This window comes from Hippopotamus amphibius, chromosome 5, assembly GCF_030028045.1.
Source record: "Hippopotamus amphibius kiboko isolate mHipAmp2 chromosome 5, mHipAmp2.hap2, whole genome shotgun sequence".
NCBI classification, from domain to species: Eukaryota; Metazoa; Chordata; class Mammalia; order Artiodactyla; family Hippopotamidae; genus Hippopotamus; species Hippopotamus amphibius.
This window is the reverse complement of record NC_080190.1, coordinates 81,845,495-81,869,018: the sequence shown is the minus strand read 5'-3', so window position 1 is coordinate 81,869,018 and position 23,524 is coordinate 81,845,495. Positions and strand designations below refer to the sequence as shown.

The 23,524-nt window shown below is 45.7% G+C and overlaps 1 protein-coding gene across 1 annotated transcript in view; it reads right to left on the bottom strand.

Annotated features, from left to right (window-relative positions):
- MAP3K21 (mitogen-activated protein kinase kinase kinase 21) overlaps window positions 1-22,095 on the bottom strand; it is a 51,222-nt gene extending 29,127 nt beyond the window's left edge. Inside the window, exons 1-2 of the mRNA XM_057735883.1 lie at window positions 20,980-22,095; window positions 5,053-5,233 (exon numbers count right to left, since the gene is read on the bottom strand). Of these exons, the coding sequence (XP_057591866.1) occupies window positions 5,053-5,233; window positions 20,980-21,811 (1,013 nt within the window). The 5' untranslated portion in view covers window positions 21,812-22,095. The remainder of the gene's footprint in view (window positions 1-5,052; window positions 5,234-20,979) is intronic.
- Window positions 22,096-23,524: the final 1,429 nt, after the last annotated feature.

Below are 23,524 nucleotides of genomic sequence, written 5' to 3'. Positions count from 1 at the left end.
CATAAGCATATAAGGAACAGTCATATTTGCTTTATTTTTAAGTTCTATTAACATAACTAGTATGGTCCTACTTACTTTCCTAATCTTTTAAAACTTCATTAACTTTATTTTACTTTTTTAAATTAATTTATTTACTGGCTGTGTTGGGTCTTCGTTGCTGCACATGGGCTTTCTCTAGTTGCTGTGAGCGGGGGCTATTCTTCACTCTGGTGCGCGGGCTCTTCATTGCAGTGGCTTCTCTTGTGGAGCATGGGCTCTAGGCATGTGGGCTTCAATAGCTGCAGCACACGAGCTCAATAGTTGTGGCTCATGAGCTCTACAGCACAGGCTCAATAGTTGTGGCACACGGGCTTAGTTACTCCGTGGCATGTGGAATCTTCCCAGGTCAGGGCTTGAACTCGTGTCTCCTGAATTGGCAGGCGGACTCTTAACCACTGAGCCACCTAGGAAGTCCCAAAACCTCATTAACTTTAAGTTAAAAAAAAGTTTGAAATTTAAAGTAACTGAATTCTCATTTCTTCTGTTTGCTGCTTATACATAATATTTGAGCATAGTTTTAAAGATAGCAGACAGAAGGCAGTAAAATGTGCCTAAGGAAAGACAAAACAGCTCAGAATAACACCAAAACAAAACAAAACAAAAAAGCAAACCACATCATTTAACTTTGCTTTAGAATGGATTTCTGAGTCTCATTGGATTATCTCCTGATCTTAAGAGATGTGGGCATTCACAGCATCACAGATACAATAAGCCTTCCATGAAGAAGACCTAAGCCTGGAGCCCAGGTCAGGCACAGCTCATCCTGCCATGATCACTTCATGCACAGACCTCTCCACCAGTGCCTACTGGACTCCAGACCATACACTGAAAGCATTCAGAGAAGGAATGCAGAAACCACAGAACGCGCCCATTTAAAGTGGTCTCAGGGTTCCTCCAGCTGACATTCCACTGGCCCTAAAAGCTGAGGCGTGTCCGTCCTGAAACCCCTGAGTCCGGGGCTCCTTCACCAGCAGGAGGAGTAGCAGGGCACCGCTGAAAGACACCTGGACCCGGACGCTGCGGACCCGAGGCTGAGCTGTGGGGCTATTGCTACTTGTTGGCTTCGTCTCCACTCACATGGCCTTTCAGCTGATCCTGAATCATCGGTAAAATATTAGTGATCTGTGCGCTGCCATCTCAAAGCACCGTTTTACATTTTTTATTTTTTATATAAATTTATGTATGTATGTATTGGCTGCACTGGGTCTTTGTTGCTGCACACAGGCTTTCTCTAGTTGCCGTGGGGGGGCTATTCTTCACTGCAGAGCACGGGCTCCTCATTGCAGTGGCTTCTCCTGTTGCAGAGCATGGGCTCCAGGCACGTGGGCTTCTGTAGCTGCAGCACACGGGCTCAATAGTTGTGGCTCACAGGGTTAGCTGCTCCGTGGCATGTGGGATCTTCCTGGACCAGAGCTTGAACCCGTGTCCCCTGCATTGGCAAGCGGATTCTTAACCACTGCGTTACCTAGGAAGTCCTGTTTTACATTTTTTTAGAAAAGGAATACATAATGCAGTACTTGTAAATTATATAATGCTATAACTATTAGCAATTAAGTTGTAACCAGGATTTTTCAAAGGCAATCTGCTTCGTTTTTTGAAAATTATCTATTTTATGATACATTAGCAGAGACACATTCTTAATTTCAAGGGGAAGTAAACTGAACTTACAGATCAATCAACAAAAATCACCTCAGTGCGGGGGACCAAAAAATTCTTAGAATAACTGAAAACTATGTAAATTCAAAGAAGCTTCCTTGCTATTCTCATTAGCAAATAACAAAATTAAAGCAAACAGTAACAACATAACTTTGCCTCTTGGAGTTTCAGGGAGTGAATAATTCTGGATAGGTCATTTTTTTTCCAGAGAGATGTATTCTGGTAAAAACCAACGTGGAAAATAAAAAAAAAGAACTATTTCGATGGGACAATTTCCAAAGTACAATGGATATTTTTCTGCTCTCTGAAACTGGGTGGAATATAGTATAAAACCCCTCTCCTGAGAACACAAATAGGCTGCAGTAGCAGCAACATCACTCTTAGGCCAGGGACCAGACTCTGCCACTCACTAGTTTTACAGAGCTGAGGAAATTCTAAGCCTCTCAGTGCCTTGGGTACCTACTCTGTGCAACTGGGGTATAATCACAGGAGACACAGTGAAAGTTCAATGATAACATCTGTCCACGTTACCTTGTAGTGTGGTAACTGGTAAGGAGGAAGGAGGGGGTGAGAGGATGCTCGCTAAACACACTAGCATATATACACCAGCCGACAGCACACAGACCACAGCAAGGCTCCTGAATGCAATTATTTGTATGGGAATATTACAAAGGAGATTCTAAAGCAAAGGTATGTGCCATTCAAGGGCTGGCCTCCCCTGCCTGCCACGTCCTGATATCTAGGGCTCTGCGGTGCTTTAATATATTCATGCATTCTGGAGCTGTGTGTAGATGTCTGGCTCCACAACCAGGGGGCTCTGGAGGTCAGTAGATGCTAGTCCTTTCCATTGCATCTCATGCTTGCTTTTACTCCCGTCGCCCACTCTGTTCTCAGCTGCCATTTTTCTTTTTCTTTTTCTTTTTTTTTTTACCAGTTTAGGCCTCCTCTCCCCTCTTCTGATTAGATGCTTCTATTGCAAATCAGACAAACGAGCTTATACAATCGAGAAATAGAAATGAACAGATTTTGAGGGAAGACCTCTCCATGAATGCTTGGACTTCAAGACCCGTATTTTGGCTGCTTTTAGAAATCTTTTTTCTTACTTCTTGATTCTATGTTTACGGTCGATGAGGTTGCTATAAAGCATTTATATAGATTGTAGAACATTTGTTCAGCTTATAATCACACAGTTAATTTAAAAGGACACACATAGTAAAATGGTTATAGTCTTAAGTAATTATTCTGAATGTAAAATTGATTTATGATATATTTTATTATTTTTCAGAGTCTTGAAGTATAATTTCTTAAAATAACCACCTATTTCACTTAAGTATTTTGGCATTATATGATCAGAAAATTATTGTGATTAAGTCAAGGAAAACACATCTAATATTTTATAAAGGCACATGTGCTCGGTCTCTACGAGCAGTGTACACATCATTAAGTAAGGGGTGAGGTACAAGCTTTTGTGTTTTTCAAAATGGCCCTGAGACACTACAGAACTCCTGGCACAGGTGATAAATTTCTTAAAAGTCATAAGTAGAACAATTAAGTTAGAAGCCTGTATTTATATACTGCTAGTGGGAATGAGAACTGGTGGAAAACAGTTTGGCAGTTCCTCAAATGATTAACCACATAATCACCACGTGACCCAGCAACTTCACTCCGAGGTATACGCCCAAGAGAAGTGAAAACTCACGTCCTCACAAACCCTTTTCCATAAATGTTCACAGCAGTGTTATTCAGAAATAGTCAAAAAGTGGAAACAACCCAAATGCCATCAACTGATAAACAGGTAAGCAAAAATGTGGTGTTATCCATCCAATGGAATACTGTTCAACAATAAATAAGAGTGAAATTCTGATACGTTCTGTGACATGAACCTTGAAAATATGCTAATTGAAAAGCCAGTCACAGAGGACCGCATATTATATGATTCCATTTACATGAAATATCCAGAATAAGCAAGTGTAAAGATAGAAAAGGTAGGTGAGTGACTGTCTTGGGCTGGGAGGGATGGGTGCTGGGGTGATGGCTAAGGGGTGCAGGGTTTCTTTTCTGGATTGTGAAAACGTTCTAAAATGATTGTGGTGATGAAGGTATGCAAGCAACTCTATAAAGATACTAAGGTACCATGGAACTGTACAGTTTAAATGGGTGAACTGCATGATGTGTGAATTGTATCTCAATACAGCTGTTAAAAAATAACAACAGAAAAAACCCTTGAATTTTAATACCAGTCACACCGCATTTTATGAGCATTAACTGAAGGCAGGCAAGCTCCTGGTGCGTTTTAACTATAAACAGAGTGGCTTTCCTCTGTCGTTCTACAATGGATGGTATCCTCTCCCCCTAATGAGACACAGCTGAACGGGAAATCCAGATAACATAGGATCCGTTCCGGTCCAGCTCTCCATCCTCAAACTGGAAGCTTTCATCTTTAGCTAATGCAATCTATAAAATGAAGGAGCTGACCTAAATTTTTTTCTCACACTCCTTCCATGTTAATATTCTGTCCGTGAGTCATGAGGAATCAAAATTTTTCTTAAAGTGAAATTTACATTTATTTACCGACAGGCCTTACAAAATGGCACCACTGTTAACTCAAGTTCTAACCAGGTTTAATCAAACCTCAGATTTAAAAAGGTTCTCCCCTATCAAATGGAAGTCCCAGGACAATCAAAATCTCAAGTTACCCATTCCGTTGTGATTACCACTATCTTGATCAAAACAACAAAACGTTCTTCAAAAAGGCCCCTACAGGTCTTCCTCAATTTACAACGGCGTTAACGTCTGGATAAATCCACTATAAACTGAAAATATCAGAAGTTGAAAATGCATTTAATACACCTAACTTACCAAAGCTTAGCTTGGTCTTTCTTAAACATGCTCAGAAGACTTACATCAGCCAACAGGTGGGCAAGATCATCTCACACAAAGCCTATTTTATAATAAAGCACTGAACATCTCATGTAATTGACTGCATGCAATACCAAAAGTGAAGATCAGAATGGCTGCCGGGGTCCAGAGGGGTTGTAAGTGTATCAGCTGTTTCCCCTGGTGATGGCAGGGCTGACCAGGAGCTGCAGCTCGCTTCGCTGCCTCTGCCCGATCTCACCAGAGAGGACTGGACTTGGGGAAGATCAAAACGCCAATTCCCAAGTATGGTTTCTAGAGGATGCACATTGCTTTGCACCATCGTAAAGTCAAAAAAATTGGTTAAGTTGAAGCACTGCAAACTGGGGACCATCTGTACTATTGCTTTTGCTTAGAATTACTTTGGGACTCCTTTAAAGGAAGTGTAGCAACCAGTTTCTGCAGACACCTGCGAAAGCAAAATGCAAGGTGCTTCCTTACCTCCAGATGTCGCTTCCCTTGGAAAACAAAGATGACTTGATAACTTCTGGGGCCATCCAGGCATAGGTGCCTGCTGCGCTCATCCTGGTGGTCCTGTGCCACTCTCTCGCTAACCCAAAGTCTGTAATCTTCAATGTTTTATTGTAGACGTCATCATGCTCTATCTTCTCGAGTAGCAATACTAAAGGAAAAAAATCAAAGGTGGAATATTTTTATAATTTTTCAGTTACAATTTTTCTTTGGCATTTAAAATACAATCTTCACAACGGCTGGCAGAGTACTGAGAACGAACCCGCATTTTACCATTTTATCTTACATCTTCTTTTTCACAATCTTTACTGGGTCATTTGTGCCTAAAGTCACAAGTTTAAAGAAAATCCACAGACACAATACAGCTTAGCACTCTTTACGAGAAAGTAAATGATTTCTAGGGGCAAGAAACATTTACTGAGGTATCACGGGTAGAATCAGAAGTCTGTGAAAGTTTACCTGACAGGAAAAAAACACTTACACTGTTTTCTTCCAAGAAGTTAGGTCCTGATCTAAATGCAGAGTCTCTTCTACTGAATGTTTTGGAGAATATTGCAAATAGCATATTACCAAAAATCATTATTATTGAAGGTTATCTTATATTAAATTTGCAAAATGTTTATAGAGATGTTAATTCATGAAGATATTTTATGATACAATTGCTTTACCAAAGCTCGAAATAACAGCAAAAAGTAAACACTTCAGAGAAATATTATCCAGATGCTGACTTCCCCAGCCCCCGGCCCCCTGACAAGATACAGAATACATATGAGTAGCTTTTAGGAGCTGAGCTGATACCAGGACTGCCCTAAGCTCTCTGTGCAGCAGGAGCTAAAACAACCATCACTGCCCACCTGGACTCGCCCACCCCGCCCTTCCCTGTGCCTGGGGTTCCTCTCCCCTCTGGTTGAGTTCTCTGCCAATACCCAAGCAGAAATCTCCCCCTGGTTTTCCATGAGGCTCTAATGCAGCTCTGTATCCACGTGACTCCTCATTTGCTACAAAAGAAATGGTTTACACCTAACTGTTTTTTCTAACTTATTTCCTCACTCCTTCCTTAAAACCCAGCCTTCCAACCTGCAGCTCAGTTGTTCAACCGAATGCCTCACAGGTGCTCCTTCTTCACCTCCCTGCCACCACGTGACTCCTGGCTTCACTGCTTCCGAATGACAAATGCTCTCGCTGGAGTGTGCGCTGCCCCGCTCTCCTCTTTCACCCACATACCACCCCGAGCAGATTCATCTTCCTCGAGGGTCGTGGCATCCTTTCATTTTTTTAAACCTCTCATGAACAAACTACGGATACTTGTCATGATAGGGACACGTCTCAAAACCATCACGTCAGGAGAAAGAAGCCACATATGAAAGATTACGTGCTATGATCCCATATGACATCCTGGAAGAGGGATGGAAATCAGATCAGTGGTTTCCAGAAGCTAAGGGGAAAAGTCTGATGGAAGCGCTCCATGGGAGAGCTTTTCTGGGTGATGCAAATTCTCTCTTTTGATGGTAGTGGTGGTTACAGGATGACACACATCTGTCAAAACTCATCAAACTGAACACCCTCAGGGTGAATTTCACTGTATATAAATTATACCTCAATAAACTTGCATTAAAAAAAATTCCACGGTTCCCCATAACTCAGGGATAATGTCCACACCCCTAAATGTGAGCAATCACAGCCCCTGGATTTGCATGGCAACCTGCACTTCACACTACACCTCGTTCCCCTATGGGTGGGCTGGCTCTGCTCATCCAGCCCACGAGAGATCTGCCCAGTGACACCTTCCAAATACCCCCAAGCCAGGAACCATCACCTCCTCCACACTCCCTTGAACTCTGTGCTTCCACTGCAGCTCTGCGAGGCACCAGGTACCACACCGTTTGCTTTACCTGATTCCTCTACTACTGTCAGCTCTGAGACAGTGAGTATGTCATTGTGAGAGAGTGAGCGAGTGAGAGTGTGTCTGTGTGGGGTGGGAGGAGAGGGCAGGGAGAGGAGGACCATGGTGAGAAACTTGTGCAATTCACGCCCACCCGCAGGCACCCTACTCTGTGTGGAGCCTGATTCAGCCCAGGTGCTTAGTGTTTACAGTGAAATTAACAAAACACGCCCATTTTTATGTTTGTCCTTTGCCCCATGCCAATTCCCATCTAATAGAAATAACAACCCATTCATGAGTCACTAATAAGTAGGCAATATTCACTACAGTCCTTGTACTTTACTAGTGTTATTTCACTGAGGCCTCACAAAAATCCCAAGAGACAGGTCTTCCTTATCAGAGGATAATTAGTATTGAAAAAACAACAGCAACACAGTGAATCCAATTAAACAGAAATCCAAATTTCAGAGTTAGCAGGGTTTATCTGTGTATGTGTATATGTGTGTGGGAGGGTTGTTATTCAGGTTTCACCTTGAAAAATAACATGTCTATTTTATTCTTTACTTAACAAAACTTTTGTCATTGTTGCAACTATGCACTAACTCTCAGAAGGACAAAAATGAACAAGTGTGGGAGGTTCCTTAGGATAAACTATCCAAACAGAATTGGAGTCTAGCATAGACACTCTTCATGTTTGATCTGTGGAACGTGATCTTAAGGGGGACCACTTTCCCGAATGTTATAGGAATAATTAGCGTTGACTGAGCACATTGTTAGGTACACTTATTGGTATTTTAATCAGATAGCCTCCACCACAGTGCTGTAAGTGGATATTATTAATCATCATTCCTTGATAGATAAGGAAACAGACACAGAGATGATGAGTAATCCGTCCAAGGTCAGGCAGCTAAGGAGCAGTGCCGCCCAAGCAGTCTGACCCCTGGGTCCATGGTCCTAGCTACTGCCTGCATTGCTCAGCTGACAGCTGTCATCCATTTTTCACAAGTGCTTTCTTCGTCTTTCAGAAATGTCTCTGTATTTAGGTGCCCATTCTCCTCCTTTCTGATTTCCTGCCATTGGTGATTATCCCCTGATCTAAGCAGAGGTGCTGTGGCACAGTGAGGCACGCACTCCAGGGCCAGACTGCTTGGTGGGGACCCTGCGCTTCTGCTGTGGTGGGAATTACGGCAGTATAGACACCATGAGGTTGTAGCGAGGAGGAAATGAATACATGTCAAGTGCTCAGAACAAGGTCTGAAACATAGTAAGCATTTCGTAAGGATTACACATAACATACCCCCACACACCCTTTATCAATGGGTTTGAAAGTGGTTTTAGCAAATCTTCAAAATCACTTTCATGGATGTCAGGAAATCTTATTACTCTGCAAAGCTTGAAATTTCACCTTGCAATGGATTCACATTCGTATCAACAATTTAGACAGTCACAGAGGACCAACATGAGATAGCTGAGTGGGGACTTATTATATGTCACCAATACTGAACAAATACTGTTGTGTTGTAATATTCCTTTCCCAAGCGAGCTTCTAACTGTAAGATTTGGAGAGCACAGATCCCCTTCTACACCCCAACATCACCTAACACAGCACCTTGTACCTCAAATGGCCAATGGGATAGTTTTTATGAATGGTAATTATCACCAGTTCTAATGAGATGACTGCCTACCATTTACTAATCCTCTTCAACGTAGAGTTGTTTCCACTCATTTAATATCTTATTGGATCCTCATGCCATTCTATGAAGTGGAAATTACAGTCTCTAGTTCACAGTTTAGAAATGTTATCCCAGATCACATGGCAACAACAGAGGGCCTGGCTTCAGATCCCAGCTGCACCACTATCTTTCCAGTCTTCTGTGCTACCGATAAAGCAACCAGTTTTAAAGGGGGACAGAACAACCAGAAATTTCATTTTATCAATTTTTAAATTTTCTTTCCTTCCATGTCAGCTTAAGGTATATTTATTTCTCAGTCCTGATTCCTCATGGAAATCAAGAAAAATCAATATCTAATCCTTTAAAACCCTGCATACTTAAACCACAGAAACAAAAAATACAGATTAATCAGCTACTTCATCAGCTGTATGTTTTTTCCCCTTACAATACACACCAATTTCCCTTTTAAACAATGATATCCTTACTATCAAAAAAAGACTCAAAATTAATGATGAAGATGGCTTGCACTTCTATAAAACTTTGTTTTCCAAGACACTTTCACATACACTATCTCCTTCTTCTGAAAAACACCCAAATAGGAAGTCATGAGGAAGCACAGATTAAAAGGGGCATTAAACCATTCCACGGTCCCCAGACCCCAAATAAGGCCTGGCAGCCCTCGAGAAGCAAAAACCTCAGAAAGACAACTCTAAAATATATAAAAACAGGGCTCAAAGTGAGAACTAAACGCTGAATGTTTAAAATTGATTGCATTTCTAAAGCAATGCCAGGGCAGAAGGCACTATGAGCAGCTTTTGCATCGACGGCTTTATATCACCTGCCCCCACCCAGAGTCCAAAGTTTCCATGGGCGCTTTGAACTAACAAAAAACAAGTTAAAATAACACTCTGAATGTCAAACGTTTAGAGTTCCGTGAAAGGCCCATTGTTCCGGATTCTATTTCAGAGGTGTTCAGCAGAATTCCTCAAATTCCTTATCTTTTGGGCAAAGTGACCGAAACCAAAAATAGCCAGTGTCCCGACAGGTAACGTGACCAGGCACCTGGCCAGGTTTCAGCCGAGGACAGGCTGGCGGTGCTTCCGCTTCCTTCCCCCCACCAGGAAGTGGACCCCCAGGAACCACCACGCACAAAGCCCGCACATCAACTTTCTGGGCCACAGAAATAGTCAATTTCTAAGTCAATTTCTATTAACCCAGCGACCAGTGTTTGAGCCCCTACTTGTGCGACTTCGGTAAAGATTTCTGACCCCTGGTAGCCACCTTCTTTAACAATCGGCCTTTACAACCTGTGTTTTGTCTACTTATTCAACCGTGAGACACTCCATTTTTCCGGCTCCTTTGAAGTTTCACTTTGGTATTTTCTGAATTACAGTATACAAGGTATATTTTTAAAAGCAATTACAATGTATCCATTCTATTTCCTCAGCATTTATAGGAGTGCTGGTCCAAATTCCATGTGAGTCAGATAGGTTCATTTCAATTAACCTTTAACTAGGAATATGTTACCCCCCCAAAAAAAAAGATCATAAGAAGGAAGTCAGTTGAGAAGAGCAACAATGTGAAAGAATACATGAACAAAACACCATTTTTCAGTCTAAGACAGGAAGGTTACTCTGTGAATTTCAGCTCTGAAAACAATCAACCACTCATTTACAGGGAAAAAATGATAACTTTCTATGGGTACCAAATAGAAGCGCATTTTCTCACATTTCTTCCCCTATTCCCACACCTATACCACGCATTTGATCACCAGTCTCTGGAGGCCTTCATCCCCGTCTTCAAGTCCCTTCTCAATCTCATTCTCTATGATCTTTTCAGCTCTTCTTGGACTCTCCAAAAAGAACCCTACACGCTAACAATTCTGTGTATTAAAAGCCACTTCTGAAAAAATCGACACTGCATCAGTGTCCCCATGCTCCTGGTGCCTGCTGCATGGACCGCCTCCTCTTTGCACCCTCCACAACACCCCACCTGGCCTCCGCTTCCCCGGGAGCACCCAGGCATCAGCCCTGGATTCTCAGCGCAGCACTAACTGGGAGACCGCCTTCAAAAGTCCACCAGCCTTTGGAATTGCAAGTTCTCCTTCTAGTAAAAACAAAAACAAAAGACCAAAAAAACAAAAACAAGCAGCTTTGTCACTCTCTCCCTGCTCCAATATTATCTGAGCCTGTAAATATTAGTACCATGTCCCCCTGGGTGCCTCCCTCGTAATCTCACTAAGTTCTCTGCATTTCTAACACCCTTAAGCTGTGCCACTCCCATTACTACACTTAAACACTGCTTTATCTCAGTGGTGGGTCTCATCTCTCAAATTAAATCAGAAGCAACTGGAAGGTAGAATATGCACTGAATTAATTTTATTTACTTATTTCTACTTCAGAGCAACTACCATTTGTATATATTCAATAAGTAGCTGTTTAAATGAGCGAGTGATTACTGTAAGGGGAAGAATGAGCAGGAAGAAGATGAATTAGTATAAGCCTTTTCATATCAAGTCAGCTGCTGATTACAGAAAACCAACTTGCCTCTGCCCTCCTGAAACAGTACAGACTGTTTTCGAAATAATTATAACAGAGTAGTTATTTGGATATTGAACCATGAGCGGCAACTGATACAGTCGATCGTTCTTCCCTGAATCACGTTTTTCTCTGGCTCCCAAGCATCACAACACTCCCTTGCTTTCATTCCTTTTCTAGCTGCTCCTTTTTCTGGTCCCTCCCTGTCCCCGGGGCCTCTAATCACTGGTGACCTCCAGGACTCAGTCCTTGGACCTCTGGTCTTTCCTATCAGCACTGGGTCCCCAGATAATCTCAGCCAATCCTAGAGCTTTACATGCCACAGACTCCCAAGTGATCACCTCCACCCTGGTTCTCCGTCTGGTCTCAAAACTGCAGTCGTGTGATCTGCGACAACGTCACTCAGAGCCCGGGACTCAGTCCAGACTCTCCAGTGGCTGATGAGTCCCTGCGTGGTCCCACCCCTTCTCCCTGGTACCCCATGACTCCCCTTCCTGAGTCTCCTGTCACACTGGCCTCCTGCTCTGGGAAGCAACTTCCGTTCCCTCTGTAAGAGTTCCCCCAGATAACCCACTTTCCCACTGCTTCAGGTTTTGCTCCCTTTTCTGGAAGGCCTTCCTTAGCCACAGACTCTAAGCCCTCAACCACTCCACCTTATACGTCTTTCATCTTTTACCCTTTAATGTCCATGCTGCCCACTGGCATGTAAATTCCATGAGGGGCGGAATTTGCTTCTGCTTTGCTCACCACTGACGTCCCAGAGCCTGGAGCATCCCTGGCACATAGTACAGTCATCAAACAACTGCGGTGTGAATAAATGAGTCAGCTCACTAAATACAAGAAGAGACTTCTGCAAACTCCAGAGAGACGTGGTCGGCCAAAACACAACTTCACATTGCTCTTAACACCGAAAGCAAATGCTGCAGTACAAACCTTTCCACAGACACACACAATACTTAGTTTTAATGAGAAAAAACCTTCCATTTCTATCTGCTGAGTATTTTCAGTGTTTTGTCAAGGTATGGAACATAGTAAACTGATGGGGGAAGAATCTTCCACAATATGCTACATTAATATATTAGTAAACAGAAAGTAATAGTTGATACTATGAGTCAATATTTGCAGAAAACCTGAAACAAACTCCTCAAAGTCAATTCAGCCAATAATCACTCAAACATCCCATATGCAATCAAGATACTTCCCCCAAATGGCACGTGATTTGCTCCTTTTCAAAGAATATAAGATATGTCTTAGTAATGAACTCTGGTAGTGAAACAGCTGCAACAGCAACTTAGTACTTCCTGCCTACTCCCTGACCCTCAACTTCCCAACCCAAGTTCAAGCAGACCTGCCAAAGGGTGCAGGTGGCAGCACTCCTGCAGGACCAAAGCTCAGGACTGCTTCCTTGTACCGCTGGCTGGCCTGGATTGAGTGAGTCAGCTGAACTAAGAAGACCCTCACCCCCAACCAAGCTGAATAAATATATGATAACATGGCACTATATTTTGCAAAATGAATAATAAGAATGTCCTTGGGATGTAAAGAATTGTAGAACACTTTTAGGCATCAATGAGTTGACACGCGCATGAATTAGGAAATATTTAAAGCACTCGGAGTGTTTCCAAACCATATATAAAAATGAGTCTAGTCACCAGCTTACATTTAGATTGGATTTCATAGTTTACTAAATACGTTGACATACACCAGGAGTTAGCAAACTACATCCTATGGGCCAATTTGGAGACCTGAATAGTTGCAACAGAGACTAGATGGCCCACAAAACCAAACATTTACTATTTGGACCTACAGGGGCAAGTGTACTTGTGCCAGGCGTACACTCTCTCACTGATCCTCACATCACCCTGCTTAGAATGTTGGGGCCCATGGCTGGTGAGTAGTGGGAGTCAGAGCCCAAATCCTAGACACCCCAAGAGCACCACTAGTCCCCAACGTCACTGGGACAAATGCTTATTAGGTAATCCTTTCCCCAGAGACACAAGCCCAGAATAAGCCACCCATACCCTCACCTATGCCTTCTATGACCAACCATCCAGCTGTCAGCAGACAGTTAACTGGATTTGGGATATAGTCTGTGGCCACGGAAGAATTTCTATACCAGCCCAGATAACCATAAGAAGGAACCCACCCATCTGGTCCCTTGGACGGCAGCTTCCAAACTTGGCTCTGCACCTGAATCATCTGAAAGCTTTTTTTTTTTTTAACTTTTATTGATACAATTGACATACAATAAACTGAATATATTTAAAGTGTACAATTTAGTATTTTTTCTTATTAGTAATGTATATCTGGCAATACCAGTCTCCCAATTCATCCCCCCCCCCCAGCCTCCCCCACACCTTTCCCCACTTGGTGTCCATCTGTTTGTTCTCTACATCTGTATCTCTATTTCTGCCTTGCAAACCGGTTGGAATCATCTGAAAGCTTTTTAAAAAATACCTTGCTGCATCCCAAGCTTGGATGGCTTGATGCATGGATAGGGTGAGGTCTGTATTAAAGCAACTTAGTAAAATATTAATGGTAGAATCTATGTGGTGGATATACAAGTGTTCACTTAAAGTTCCTTCAATGTGGTGTAGTCCAAGATTTGGGGGAAAAAAAAAAAAAAAACCAGTTAGGAAAAAATTCGTTGCTTGTTCCCAAATAAGGCAACCAAATCAGAATATCTAAAAGTGAGACAGAGAATTTTATTTTTAGACGTTTATGGGGAGCTTTTGACGCTACATTAGGTATGGGAGCAACTACTCTGGAGTGCCATTCTCCATCAACACGACTGGCCATCTAGCCTAGGTGTTCTCAAAGTACGGTCCAGGGACCCTGAGCAGCCCTAAGGTGGTGACAGATTAAATGCAGAAGCAGATATGAACGTTCATCTGTCTTCTGTTATGTCATCAAAGTGAGCTTCAAAAGAGTAAAGTAATGCCACTCTCCTCGCTAAATTTGTTTTGGAAAATGAGGGTTTTCTCCCCACATTAAAAATGCTATGTTAACATGTAATGGGTCTATTGTTATTTCTATATTAAATACCTTTAGATTTATCATTTTAAATTTATAATATGGTAAATATCAATAGCTAGAACCCACATAAACAAAAGCTCTTTGGGGTTCTGATAAGAAGCATTTGAGAACTGGTAGTCTAGGCACTTTATGAAGAAGACAAAAGCTCAGGTTCTGGGATTAGAGGCCCTGGATTCAATTCTCTGACAAGCGGAGTGATCTTGATCAAGTCAATTAATCCCTGGCTTCAGTTTCTTCATCAGTAAAATGGGGAGAATTAAAGTACCTACCTCAAAGATCGCTCTGGGGAATAAATGAGGAAAAAGGTGGGACAATACCCAGCATCTAGCAAGCATTAAATAAACGTTAGCTACTGTTTCGGTTACTACTGTTATTTAAAGATGAAGCCATATTTGAAGAAGATGAATTTTAAAAAATAACCTAAATCTGCAACTTCCTTGGTGCCACAGTGGTTAAGAATCTGCCTGTGAATGCAGGGGACACGGGTTCAATCCCTGGTCCCGGAAGATCCCACATGCTGCAGAGCAACGAAACCCATGCACCACGACTACTGAGCCTGTGCTCTAGAGCCCACATGCTGCAACTACTGAAGCCGGTGAGCCTAAAGCCCGCACGCCTAGAGCCCATGCTCCACAACAAGAGAAGCCACCGCACTGCGACGAAGAACAGCCCCTGCTGCCAGCAACTAGAAAAAAGCCCTCGTGCAGCAAAGAAGACCCAGCTCAGCCAAAAATAAAAATTAGTTAACTTCTTAATTAATTTTTAAAAAACCCAAATTCATATGGATTAGGGGTCAGTTGTACAAATTTGTTTCAAGGTCCAAAATAAAACCAGCACAGTTCTCCCAGCCTCCCCAGGAACCCTTCTCCTACCCCCTAAAATTCCTTCATTAAGGTGCTTCCACCTTTTGGGAGCCCCCTCAAGTTCCACCGAGGGTTCGGGGACAGTCACAATGAAGTTTGTAATAAAAACCATCAGCCTGACATAGTAAATCTGGTCATTATTTTCTAACTCCCATGAATCAGAGGGAGAAAGTGCCCTAAATTAGCTCATTAAACAAAGAGTGATTATAAAAACTAGGCTGTGGTCAGAGATGATAAATGATTTATGCTCAACTGATGTCTAAGTATTTTATTTTTATTTCTTCCCTCTGACAGTCTATGATATTACAGTCATAAAGCAAATTATCCCAAGCTTATATATTTTTCTTTGTAGACGTTTGTAGATCAGAGCACTTTCCTCCTCAAAACCATCAATGCCTTGCTTTTGCCATTAGACAGTCCACATCTCTTAGCATGGCATTCAAGGCCATGCTGCCTGGCCACATACTAAACACCTGTCTCCTTCCCAACAAAAGCCCCTGTCTACCTTTCTTTCTAGCCACACCTGACTCCTAACTGTTCCCTAAAAACGCCATCTGCTTTCATGCAGAATTTACCCAATTGCCTAGGAAGGGTTAAAAAAATAAACAGATTTTCCCTACAGGACTCCTGTCCACCTCCAAGAGAGGAATCCAGTAGACAGTATCAGAACACAAGACCTTCAGACTCAGTGAAGTTCTATCACTTGCCCAAGGTCACACAGCTGGTAGGTGACAACACCAATATTCAAGCCCAGGTCTGAATTTGTTCAAAGCCAAGGGGCCTTTTGGTGTTGCACTATTCTGGAAAAGTTCAACCCTCACAGGCTACTGCAGGAAAGCAGGACTTAGAGACGGCCTTCTGAAACGAGGGGGAATTCCCTTCTCCTCTTTCCCTTCCCATACTTTCATACACTTGACAGTGACTACAAAATGATCAGAGATGGACAGTGAAAAGTGAGCATAAGCCAGCACTAAATTACTGCCCCTCCTCACAACCATAAAAAATGAAAAGTGGGGACTTCCTAGGTGGCGCAATGGGTAAGAATCCGCCTGCCAACGCAGGGGACACAGGTTCGATCCCTGCCCCAGGAAGATACCACATGCCATGGATCAACTAAGCCCGTGCGCCACAAGTATTGAGCCCATGTGCCGTAACTACTGAATCCCACACGCCTAGAGCCCGTGCTCTGCAATGAGAGGCCACCGCAATGAGAAGCCTGAGCACCACAATGAAGAGTAGCCCCCACTCAACGCAACTAGAGAAAGCTCGTGTGCAGCAACGAAGACCCAACACAGCCAATAAAATAAATAAATAAAATTTTTTTTAAAAGTGGACTATTTGTTTTTTAATATGCGAGCATAAAAATGGTAGGGGACGACGTGGTGACCTGTTGTGATTGCTCTTCTTCCAAAAATAGATCTTTAGCTGATTTGGTTTCGGAAGCATATTAGCTCTCTGTCACCACTGGGCTCTCTGAGCTGATCTCCCTGGACCCTTGGAACAGGAAGAGGCTGTGGCGTGAAGCTGCACATCTGGAGTGAAAGCACAGATGGGAGAAGGGAGAAGATGCACGTCTCTTAACTGACAATAGTGTAATTAATAGCTCCTCTAAATCACTCTTATGAGCTTTTTAAGCACCTTATTTGGAGATCACATTGGCTGTAATTCTCTCACATAGTTTCTTTATTAACACCACACTAATGAGAAAAGCTAAAAAATTTAGATTCCTTTTGTAGGTTTTTTAGTAACAGCTCTGAATTGCATTTCATAATAAATATAACTATGTCTAAGTATAGACTGCAGATGTCCTTGTAGATAATTATATAGATAACAATTATTCCCAGAAGGCTAAAAAAAAATGGGGATAAAAAGATGCTTAATCATTGAAATAAAAAGTACACAAATAAGCAGCTACCAAAGTCTCTGGCTCAGTTTCTCATGGAACGTTTATTTTCTGCTTTAGACAAAAAAAAAATGTTGAACACAGTGAACAACATTAGTGAAAAAGGAACCATACATTATGCCATACAATTTTCTTTCCATCCTGAACTACACCAGAATAAATAACACATTTAAACTAAATTCTAATAATTCAAACACTCCTCAGCAATTCGCATATTGTACTGTTTTCTTTTCACTCCTTCCTGGTAACTTCCTGGAAAACCACTTCTCATGCGCCGCCCTGAGCCAAGTCAGTGCCTTTTCTGGCCTGGACAACCTCCCCACCCTTCACGCAGGCCAATTACTAGTCCATTCTCCAGAGCGGCCAGAGTAATCTTGTAAGCACAGACATCTGATCACATCCCTCCACTGCACAAGATGCTCCAATGCTTTGAACTGATGGACGCCGCTCAGAGTGGAGCCCCCACATGGACCATGGCCTGCAACCGCCTCCCCGCCCCTACTGTCTGCCCCAGGCTTCCCACCTTCTGGAGAGTCCTCAAACAAGCAAGGTTCATTTCTGTGTCATCTGCTCTTTGCCTGGAGCTTCGCTCGACTCTTTCCTCCTCCTCCAGGTCTCTGGGTCCCTTGCTCCGAGTGGCTTCCCTTGACCACCCCCTCTAACCAGCACCCTCACCCTCCAATCCTTCACTCTCCACCCTCACCACGCTTTCTAATTTCAACAGCGCTTGCTGATATCTGCATGACTGCCATCCACCTTCCCTATCAGCCTAAGCCCTGTGCCGGTGGGGACCGCTGTTTGCCATCTGCTTTGCCACTGTGTCCGGGACCCAGAAGTGCCTAGTACAGGGTGGGCCCTCAAACCCTGTGGAATAAATGAGTTCTAGCTCCCGATGGTTCTTCTCTTCTCTGAGTGCATAGAAAACTGGCCCTCTTCACAGTAACCCAAGGTTGCCTTGTCTTGCTCTCTAGTGGTGGCATACAGATTTAGCAAAGTGTTTTCTACTTACTTTGCATCTGAGAGTGACAGGGTCTAGCCTATTTTAACAACATAAATGATGCTTAAAACTTGCTAATTTGGCTCAACTTTCAATCTTTTGCTATCTGTTAGAAAGGGGTCAAGGTTGTCTGTATCATCACAAAATCCCCTTTTATTTCAACATAAACATTGTCTCAGAGAGATATGATAAGACTTAAAAAAAAAAAAAAGACCAATGAGAAAAGAGGAAAGAAAATATATCAAGAGCCATATCTTACTTTGATCAATTTAAACATTTGTTTTAAACAATGATTTCTACTAGCTTGGGTCCAAGTAGTGGTATACTGGCTCTTTGTTACGTGAGTAGACTAAAGAATAAAACTAAAATTCAATATTGATTTTTAAAACCTTGTTTACATTATCATTAACTCACTACCACCATTAGCAAATAACCAATAAAGTCAAACAAAACATACTGTAATAGAGTCTCTGCTGCACTCAGAGTGTCTGAACAAGAAGTTATGGCTTCACCTATCATAAGAGGGTCCCAAAGTATCTGCATTTATTCAGTGAATAAATAAAACCAGAGCCAGGATAAGGCAATGTGCTAGACGCTGTGATCTGCATCTTTTAGGCCCTATTCAAAACGCTAATGCCATAGAAATTAAAAATACTATAAAGGTGGTCACATGGTAACAAATATGTGGCTAGGTGAGTGACAGCCAATTAAGTCTTTTTAAAAGTGTGATAATTCCAGTGCAAAGGCAACACTGCCTGACAATTACAGAAATTAAAATGCTCCAGGAAGTTTGGCAACTTATTCTGAGGGTGAAAAGTCTTTCAAAAACTAAGTTGCCGCATATAATCACCTTCAGATCACATAATATCTCCCAGAGACACAGTAGGCTGCTTGTTCCACCGTACAAGTTTTTCTGGTGTCAATAAAAACGTTATTATTCAAGGGTCATATTATTTCCTTTCACTATTTAATAGCATTTGTTCTTTTAAAGTTTTTCACTTATACATTGGAACATGGGTTAATCTTCCCTTCCATGCTTTTACAAACACTAGCAAGCATGCTCTACTTTGTGAGCAGGTCATATGGACCTCAAGCATTATTACAAAACAGCCTAAGCATAATGCAAAAGTAACAGTTACAGGCCCTTTAATTTTTCCATCTAAGGACCAGTCCAACCCAAATAGTTTGTGACCAGGACCAGGGATCCCTGTGCTCCCTGCAGTGGAAGCTTGGAGTCTTAACCCCTGGACTGTCAGGGAAGTCCCTGTGTTGGTGATTTGATGTCCTGCAACAGAGTCTGTAGAAGGCCAGGTTCCATGTCTATCACAGAACCACTGCAACCGCCAAGAACCAGAGCAAGCAGGATGCTGCTGCCGTCCTTAAAATACCTGGTTCTGCAGGAAACTTCTGGCAGAAAGGCCCGCAGGACTTCACTGGGGAGAGGGCTTACGGGACACATGGACAGGACACACAGGCCTTGTTCTATGGCAGCAGGTTAAACATTTCTTTCAATAAAAGCGTATTTTAGGAAATAAGCACAAATTGGTAACAAAGACGGTGTCAAATGTGAAGCATTTACATAAATAAATACATTTGAAATTGTGCTGTGTCTTTACTGTAACACCGTCCGAAAGTGAATAACTGTAGAGTCCTGCATGTGGCCTCTGTCAGGACTCTAAGGACACACACCACCACTGACACTTTCCTAGGCCATATCTTGTTAGAATTTGCTCCTGTCACTCCAGCAGTTGCAATCTAAATCATAAGACCTGGGAGATCAATGGAAGTCACAAAATAAAAAAAGTAGCCAATGCTTATATGTAGTTACCAACACTCAAATTATTTATAATTCACGTAATGGAAATGCTCCATTAGTCACTTTCAGGTGCATTTCAGCCGCTGTAGGATTTTGCATAGGAAAAAAAATCTACGCAAACATACAACAGATATATCACTTCTTCCTGTCACCGTTCTGTCTGCAGACTTGGAGAAGCCCAATGTTTCCATTTGCATTAGCTCCTGTCCTAGCAGGTTTTACAAGGTTGAAAGACATGCAGCTGTGGTAGGCCAATGCCAGTTCTGGCTGCATCCTTTAATCTTTCATGAGATTTCATCTCATTCTAAGAATATGAAGTGATCTTTAATACCGAAGAACAAACTTTAAACAGCTAATTCTATTAGCTCTTTTACACAATGAAATTTAACAGGATTTGGGCTTAGTTCATCTGTCAGTTCTTTATCGACATCTGGAAAATGCACCCTGATTTATAAACAAAGTAAATGATATAGGCCAGGTCTTCAGGATTTCAAGGACCTACACAAGAACAACGAACTTGCTTTTAAATCAACCCGAATGTGTGCGATGCCACAAAACGGTGTTTCTGGTCTGCAGACTATTCACCAACACTCAAGCCACCGGACCAGTAATGAAATCATACTTCATGGGCAGAGACCTCTGGATGAAGACTCTTTGGAAACGTCAAAGGACACGAAGCCATATTCAAAGTGGGAAAGAAGAGACCTCAATACAGCGCTTGTAAAGCTGAAGGAAAGGGCACTTTGATGAAGGCCACTAGGCAAGATGGGAGGCCATGGGTTCCCGAGAAAGGCCTCAGTTTGACAAGTTTTATCCAAATAAACCACTTATTGCACCCCAAGGCCAAACAGCACCAAAGCCCAGACATTTTACAACCGTGTATTCTGCAACCAAGTCTGATCTGCGTTTTTAAAAAAGGCACCTAAAAGCAACACGGTAAGGTAAGTGTGTCACCTGCCCCAAAGCAAGTAACCAGGGTCCAGATGAACCTCTCCAGCCCTTGGAAGGCCTGTGCAGGTGGAGCTGGGGCTGCAGGAGTCCGGAGGCCGACCCCCGCCGCCTCCCCCCACCGCCTCCCCCAACCCCGGCACCTCGCCCGGCGGAGCCCTCCCAGCGCCGGCACCCAGGATGGGCTGCGCCGGGCGTAGTCGCGGCTTCCTCCCCTCCCCCCCCACCCCGCCCTCACTCACTGTTGCTGGACTTGAGGTCCCGGTGCAGGATGGGCACGACGGCCTCCTCGTGCAGGTAGAGCATGCCCCGCGCGATCTGCACCGCCCAGTTGACCAGCACGTGCGGGGGGATGCGGCGCGCGCGGCGCGGCCCGGGCGCGCGGGGGTCCGGGGCGGCGTTGGCGGCGGCCAGCGCGCGGTTGAGCGCTCCGCCGCGGGCGAACTCGAGCACCAGGCAGAGGTGCGGCTGCCGCAGGCACACGCCGCGGAGCTCGATGATGTTGGGGTGCCGCAGCATGGCGAAGAGCCGGGCCTCCCGCCGGACGCTCTCGGCCGCCGCCGCCGCGTCCTGCTCCGGGTCCCGGCGCGCCGCCTTCACCGCCACCTCCAGGCCCTGCCAGGTGGCGCGGTACACCTGCCCGAAGCCGCCGGCGCCGATGAGCTCCTTGAGCTCCAGCCGCTCGAAGTCGACGTGCACGGGCGAGCCGGGCCGCGGCGGCGGCGGCCGGGCGGGCGGCGGCGCGGGGCGGGCGCCCGGGCGGCACGGCGCCACGTAGTTGGCGGGGAAGATGCCGAGGCGCCGCTGCACCTGGCCGGCCCACCAGCCCTCGTCGCCCGACACGGCGGCGTCCTGGGACAGCACCTCCACCAGCTGGCCGCGCCGCAGGCTCAGCTCGTCCTCGCCGCGCGCCTCGTAGTCGTACAGCGCGGCCCACAGCCCCGCGCCCGCCGAGGCCGAGGCGGAGGCCGAGCCGCCGGAGGAGGCGGACGACGACGACGCGGAGCCGGCGGGGGCGCCCCGGGCCGGGGATCCCGGCCTGTCAGCCGCGCCCTCGGCGCCCGGCCAGGCCATGAGGGGCGGCGGCGGGGGCGAGGGCCGAGCGCGGGACGGCGAGCTCAGCCTCCCGGGCGGCCCGGGGCGCGCATCGTCTGGCAGGGTCACCGCCTGCCCCCGGGAAGGCAGGGAGGGGCAGCCGAGGCTCGGGGACGGCGGGTGTTCACGGGCCCACGACCCGGAGGCCACGGCTTCAGCCCCCGTTCCTCCTCGGACGCCTCTGCTGCTGCAGCGGTCCCAGCGGCAGCCGACGCTGTCCCTCCATGGTGGCGCGCTGGGCCCGCGGTCGACCCGCAGCACGCTCGGCCTAGCCGCCTACTGGCCCCGCCCCCGCGGTCCGCCCCGCCCCCAGGGCCCGCGCCACCGCCCAGCCTGGACACCGCCTGGGCCCGCCCCCAGGGCCCGCCCCGCCCCCCAGGGTCCGCCCCGCCCCCAGGGCCTGCGTCACCCCCCTGCCCGGACACCGCCTGGGCCCGCCCCCTCCGCGCTCGCCCCGCCTCCAGGGGCAGCCCACCTCCCGGGGCCCGCCCCGCCCTCAGGGACCGCCCTACCTCCAGGGCCCGCCCACCGCACCTGGGCCCAGCCCGCCCCCAGGGCCCGCCCACCGCACCTGGGCCCCGCTCGCCCCCAGGGCCCGCCCACCGCTCCGCGCCAGCCCCCACCCCTCTGGGCCCTCGCCCACCCTCGAGGCTAGCGCTCGGCGGTTTTGGATGCGCCGCGCCCTGCGTCCTGCGGGGCGGAGCCAGCCCAGGGCTGGGAGAGGTTTCGGGAAATTTCAGCCCAAGGTCACGTTCGGAGACTCGACTGTTCTCCATTGCTCTCTGGAAGCCGGTGGCAGCGGATGAAGAGGGTCTGGTGCCTTAGGCGGGGCGGAGGGCGGCTGAGCGAGGCGGTGTGCCCCAGGCCAGGTCCAGAGCAGGTGCAGCGCGGCTGCAGACCCCCTGGGCGGCCCTGTGGCGGGGCACGGGCAGCGAGCCGCGGATCTGCAGGACCCGGCAGCTCGTCCTTGGTGACGCGTGATCCCGGGTTTGTCTTTACTGTCTGCTCAAACGCGAAAGGACCTGTGAGCCCATGAGCTCGGATGTAGGAGGCATTGGCAACCGCTGGGTGCTCGAGCCCCTGGCCTTACATATTCCCAGGGAAAGCGAATAAAGCAAGAGAGTCTGTGCACAGAAAGTTGAGTCCTCGCCGATGTGCTGACTGTTCGTTTACCGGGTGTACATCAACATCCTGGCGAGCAGAGCCTCCTTGCTCCTCCCGTTGCTCTGTGTAGCGAACGGTCGCCTTTTAACAGCATCAGAAAGTGAAGCTATCGTGTTTGGAGGCTAGGACAGTTTCAGGTCTAGAGATAGGAAGGAACTTTGGGATTTTCTTGTATGAATATGATTTCTTGTCTGTAATTTTTTCATTCATTGATTTATAAAAACCTTCGTCTTTGAGGGTTTCCTGATGATGAGGGCTGTGGGAGTACCGTTGTTAATTCTGAAACGGACCGCCACTGTGGGATGTAGCTAGCCTCTCTTCCTCTGAGACCGAAAGGGCAGCAGCCCAGCCCTGTGTCACAGGGCCTTTGCCTCTCCACCGCGTTATTCTCCATGCTACCCCTATTTACAGTTCCTGCCACAATCGCGACAGGCCACGATCATCCGCACACCCGAGAATCTCTTATCTATGTTGATGGGGATGCTGGACAAAACCCTCCAGGTGTGAATACATCTCACTTAATTAACA